The sequence below is a fragment of the Quercus lobata genome, chromosome 5, assembly GCF_001633185.2.
Source record: "Quercus lobata isolate SW786 chromosome 5, ValleyOak3.0 Primary Assembly, whole genome shotgun sequence".
In the NCBI taxonomy this organism is placed as follows: Eukaryota; Viridiplantae; Streptophyta; class Magnoliopsida; order Fagales; family Fagaceae; genus Quercus; species Quercus lobata.
Genome location: NC_044908.1, coordinates 25,202,651 through 25,208,650, shown reverse-complemented (window position 1 = coordinate 25,208,650; position 6,000 = coordinate 25,202,651). Strand labels below are relative to the sequence as shown.

Below are 6,000 nucleotides of genomic sequence, written 5' to 3'. Positions count from 1 at the left end.
TGATGATTGTGACTGGATATAATCCACTGGTCTTGAAATTGATACATAAAATTTAAGATTTTTGGGGGATAGAGTTTACTAAATAGTTAATAAAATGAGTTATATATTCAAGAACTAAAATCTATTCCACAACTATTTTTACAATTATACTATGTAGAAATCTATGATCAACAACTTGTTAATTTTATATAGATTTACTATTTTTTCTTTGTCATTTAGACTTACTTAGGTGATATGTTTGTAAATATTTTTTTTGGTCACAATAGATGAATGGTGATCACTAAATACCATCAAAATCTAGAAGGGAAAACTTATCACAAAATTCAACTTGTTTATTTATTTCTTTTATGGGAAACAAAAATCAAACTTTTTTTTTTTGATAGAACAAAAATCAACTTTGATTTCACGTCAAGCACTACTGATTTTTTTTTTTTTAATATATATATATATATATATATATAGTTTAGTGGGCTAGAAAATGTTATCATTTATTTTAGATTTAAATTTTTAATAAAAATGGGCCCAATTAAAACGAGTAGAGGCCCAAACCGTTGAACAGTGATCCAACTCTCACATTTGATTTTCAAAAAATGTTACCGTTAGTTGAGCAACGGTATAAAAATCCAAGGCCACGCCCCTGCCTTGCTTTCCCCATATAGTTATAAATTGAAATCCCTCACATAAGCCAGACTCTGTTTTAAATCTTAGATTTGGAAATCAGAGAGAGAGAGAGAGAGAGAGAGAGAGAGAGAGAGAGAGATCAGTAATGGAGTGTTGTCTCCGTTTGCTTCTATTTCTCTCTTTCTCTCTCTTATTATTCTCTGTGCGTCTGTGACTCTATTCTTATGTATTCCTTTGTTAAAACTCAAAAGATCGAGATAAAGATGCTTCACTTTGTTTGTTTGATCCGTAGGGTGATGGGACAAAAGGGTTTTGCTTTTTGCCACGGTCATGGATTCTTGGACTGGTAATTTCCTCTCAATTCAGTGTTTCTTAATTTTTGTTAGTTCTACACATCTTATTAAGGTTAAGATCCTTACAATTATTAACATAAGTTGCGTCAGTGATTACTGAAAACAGTTTTGGTTTTAATTAAAATCTCATATCTTTCTTGTTAAACTTTAAATTTAAACATTTTTTCTTTGTTAAAATTTAAATTACATTTCTTGGCTTTGCCTGCTTATCAGCCCAGAACAATATGAAAAAGTTATTGGGTTTGTGGTTTATTAGTTGACTGAATTCACATTTCTATTATCTTTCGCATCTCTCACTCTGCATATTAGCTTGGTACATAAACTCGGCTATGATATTGTCTCCTGGTCCCCTCTTTCTTGGGTTAAAAAATGTCGTTTTTTAGTTATTGATCGACTTTGTGTGGTTGGAATTAGCTAATTTGTGATTAGAATACGATATGATTGGGAAATTTGGTCGAAATTAACAAAATTGGTTTTCTTTTTGACATGGGAAATTAGAGGTTTAATTTTGTTTTATTAACTAATGGGTTTTTTTTTTTTTTAATCTATATAAAGTAGTAAGTTTTGTAGTGAAAATGGATTTTTTTTAATCTATATATAATGTAGAAAGTTTTGTAGTGAAAATGGATTTTATTTTATTTTATAGTTAATTTGCTTGTCTGTATAGGAATTAATTGAGGTTTGATTGGGTCTTGTTCACTAGTTTGGATTCTTTTTTATTGTTTAATTAATTCAGTTGAGTACTTGATTTTGCAAAGAAAAGTAGGGATCGATAAGGATTCTAAGATATGAACTTCCTCAAGAAATCTAAGATTGATAGGGGGTTTGGTATTTGTTTGGGCTTTATGATCTCAGTAATTTTATCATTCGTTAAGATGTAGGTGAGGAACCTTTAATCCCCATTATTATGGATTTCACAATTGAACTGTTGTTTCAATTCTTTCACTGATAAAATTGGTATTTTTCACCACTAGGGCCTCTTTATATTGATGATTTAGAAAGCTCAACTTGACGATTTTTTTTTTCAAGTCTCTTATTATTCAACCTTGAATTGGCAGAGTCCATAATTTTATGTGATGATAGAGTTTTGTTAATACATTCAATTAGTATATCATGTTTTATAATTTTTCAGGATTTTTTTTTTTCATGTTATTCAATTTGACTTCAGATGTCTGTCCTGTTATAGTGTCTATAAAATGGTAAAGAAACTATGTTCTTTAGGACCTTAGTCAGGTTGGTGCAGCACTCAATCTTTTCCCTTTCTTTTTGGTGGCCCTGATATTAGGAGATCACCATAGTTGATGGTTGTTAAAGCTTTTCTCAATTGGCCAGGATTTCTGTAATTTTAATATCACTCACTTGAATTCTTCTTTGTGGATGGATTTTTTTGGTGATGGGCATTTTTGTTTGGTGTAGAATCTTAGGGTTTGCAGTAATCTTCCATTGGTTAAGGGTTTCTAGACCGTTTTATCACCTGATATTAGAGTCATTATTGACGTTGTGGGATTTGAGACAATCCTTAGTTAGTTAACTTGTATTAACTTCCAAAGTGAATTTTAGGCTAGGAACATCTGTTTTGCATCAAACATGTCTACATTAGGGGCATTGGCCCATTGGTTTTGGTATGCAAGCATGTCATCAATTTTCTGTGCAAGCACATCTAAACTAGTTCTCTGCTTATTCATTTGAATATGTGGGTAATATTTACGATTAAGTGTTGGGTTTTGTACACTTTCTCTAACTATGCAGGTAGCCTATAAACTGATGGTTATGCATGAAGAATGTTTGGAAGGGAAATTTCATTATATTGAAAGACTAAGGGAAGCCAATCAGCAGAAAGCTGCTGTTCATCATGTCAGACAGGTGATTATAAGTAGAACTCTTGGCTTGAATCATTTTATGCTCCTTAGACAAAATAATTCTTCTATTTTTCTCTTTAATTTCTAGTTGATTCATGCTATTAAACCTGTGAGATAGTAAATAATTTCTAAATGAACCTAAATGTATCAAAAACAGGTGCATCAGTTGATATGATGTAGGTAGTTTCTTGTATTAGTTATAACCAAATTATGACTCTGTCCTTTGCGTCAGAAGGTTTCACATTTCTATTTTAAATAATATATACATTCTGGTTTGGAGGGGGCTGATGCTTATTAGTTGTATATTTTAGAAAAATAGAACTACTATTGTTTAGCAGATGTGATTTTTTATTTGGTTATCCCGATGAAAGTGGGACTAATGATGGAAACTGGGAATTACGAAAATTTGTTAGCAGCATTTTAAGAAACCATCAATATGTCAATATATATATATATAATGCTTTAATAATATATAAGTCTTTTTTTTTTTAATGGTCTTTTGTGTTGTAAAAGAATTATAGATGATCACGATTATGCATCAATTATGCACATGAATTTTTTAATTTATTCATATTGATGATTAGGATGAAGAGTGAAAGATGATAATATTACAAGAATGAGCTCTGTTCTATATATACAAGCAGAGCATCAAAAGAAAATATCTAATTAGTTCCAATCTTTTCGGTAACAAACTCACACGTGCTTCAGTTAGTTAGACTTGTGTCAAGGTTGAAGATCAGTTGGTTGGTGCACGTGTGGAAGATGTAGTTGTTGGCTGCTTAGTGACATCGTTTTCCTTGCTTCTTAACACTCCCCCTCAAGATAGCAGTTGTTGTAAGAGCTTTGGAGACTTTAGCAACACTATCTTGATCTTTAGTGATATCATCATGATCTTTCTAATTACTCAACATTCTTAGCTTGTTGAGTAACCTTGTAAAATGCAATGCAAGTGTTATAGACTTAAAGTATTGATTCACAAAAAAAGAAAAGAAAAATAAAGTATTATAGTATTGGATAAACACACATTTGTTATTATACAGGTGGGAGTGGGACACCAGTGTTTATTTCCATATCATGACCAACATGTTTCTTCCCCTTTTTCATCAACTTTTATATTTTATTTTTTAAGAACGCGGAGAACCTTTGAATTTGGTTAGGTATAGCGGTTAATCTCGTTTATCCGTCAACATGTCAACACATTAAAAAAATGGAATCGACCTTATTTGAACAGGATCTATTCTATAGGATCGTACCTCTCCATCCTTGCTCACTAAAAAAAACAAAAATCATTGTTGTTTGCTGCCTATATAGTACATATTATAAAAAATCTTAGTAGTAATTATGCTTCCAATAATTTTATTTTTTTTATTTCTTATTCAATCATAAAAAAATTCAGCTAACTGGAACTCAAATGTTATGTCATGATTTTTAATGTTCCTTTACAAATGATATTATCACCAAAAGGGCAAAAATTAATAGCTATACAGTTGTATTTGGTGTTTTTTTTTTTTTTTTTTTTTTGAATAAACAGTAATACTTATTAGAACACAAAAAAATAGTAATATTAGTGTTTTAAACCAGGTGTTTTTGAAAATGTTTCAAACCCTAGGGGTGTTTTTGCCTTTTGCACTATCTTTATTTTTTCCTCTTTGAAATAAATCTCCACTCTTTTTCCATTACTTTTAATTTTTAAACCAGGTTTATGTTTCATAAATAAATAAAAAAACTTTAAACAGGTATACTATATTTTTTTTACATGTATTTCTTTTTACAAGTTGCTAAAAATAAGTTACCAATGGGCATAGCTTTAACATAAATTCAAAAATGAAATCACTATTGTTTTCACCATTAATCACAATTTACTACCTCAACAAGTTGCAAATCTATGTTTATATAAACCTATTGTTTAAATAAAATGGGAAAAAAAATCTATTTTCATATAATATTTTAAATTTTCAGGAATTTAATAATAAGTTTTAGAAAGTAACACCATCCCGCTTTCCCCCTCCACCCCTAAAGTTAGATGCTGCTTGTTTTAGGGAAAAAACGATTTTTTTTCCCCTGAATTTAGTTGCCGCTTATTTTAGGGGAAAAACGATTTTCTTATTTTTTGGTATTTGATACGATAGAAATTAAAACACAACAAAACTCATGGTCAATGAAAAATAAGTCCATTTGAGCAAAAACTGTTTTTCGAAGCCATGAAAAAATTGTTTTTTAGGCTGATTTTCTAGTTGTTTTACATTATATTAATGTTATGAATTAAAATTTTTGTTCAAATAGTTATTTGAACTTATACAAAGTGTTAATGGTTGCAAGCCAACTAAGGGAAAACATTTGTCATCTTATTTTTTGTGTCACAACCAAATATAGAAAAATGAGTTATTTTTCCAGAAATTATTTTTTATAAGCGAATCATTTTAAAGAAAATATTTCCGTGGGTTCCACCAATTAGCTCAACTGGTAAAATCTCTGATGGTTGTATTCTGGGGTTCAGTCTCCCTCAACACCAAAAACTGATTGGTGTCTTAATTTGATGATAAAAAGTTATTATCAAAAGCGGACGCCATAAGTTGAAACTTTCTCTCAAAAAAAAAAAAAAAAAATTTCCACCATTAGTATCGAAAATGTGTCACCTTGCTTAACATTCAGGTGATGTTACAATTATTCACAAATTAAAATTTATTCAAAAGAGAAGAGGCATATATTTTCTCCTAAAAGCTCTGAGTTTTGCTATCTCTAAAACTTACGAAAAATCATACACAAAGCACTTTAGTTTGGTACTAAGAGTAGGGTTTAAGTTACTACTCAATTAAGGTTTAAGTAGAAATAAGGAAAAAACTAATTTTCTCAATTTTGCTTGAGCGAGCCTTAAGCTAGACTCTTGGATTTTTATATTTTTTTTCTTGAGCTGGTTTCTTTTCTCATTTGAGTGTGTTTTACCATCCTGCTTGAGTGACTCTTCATCTCGCTCAAGCGAGCTTTCTTAGGATGCACTTCTTCCAACATGTTCGCCACATTTAATTTGTAAGGAATACAATTACATCATAAATTTTGAATTTTTCCAAGCAAAGTCATGGAAGAAGTCAACACTAAAATTTAATTATAACATCATAAATAACTTAAAATCAAAATGGTGATAACTAATATTTGGGTAAGAGTGAGCT

At 30.2% G+C, this 6,000-nt stretch overlaps 1 protein-coding gene across 2 annotated transcripts in view; it reads left to right on the top strand.

The window, feature by feature from the left end:
• The first annotated feature begins 730 nt into the window (after nucleotides 1-730).
• The window catches only part of LOC115992799, a 33,775-nt gene continuing 28,505 nt past the window's right edge, over nucleotides 731-6,000 (top strand). For both annotated transcript variants that reach the window (XM_031117042.1, XM_031117041.1), the window contains exons 1-2: nucleotides 731-967; nucleotides 2,724-2,837. In XM_031117042.1, the coding sequence (XP_030972902.1) occupies nucleotides 2,739-2,837 (99 nt within the window). In that variant the 5' untranslated portion in view covers nucleotides 731-967; nucleotides 2,724-2,738. The remainder of the gene's footprint in view (nucleotides 968-2,723; nucleotides 2,838-6,000) is intronic.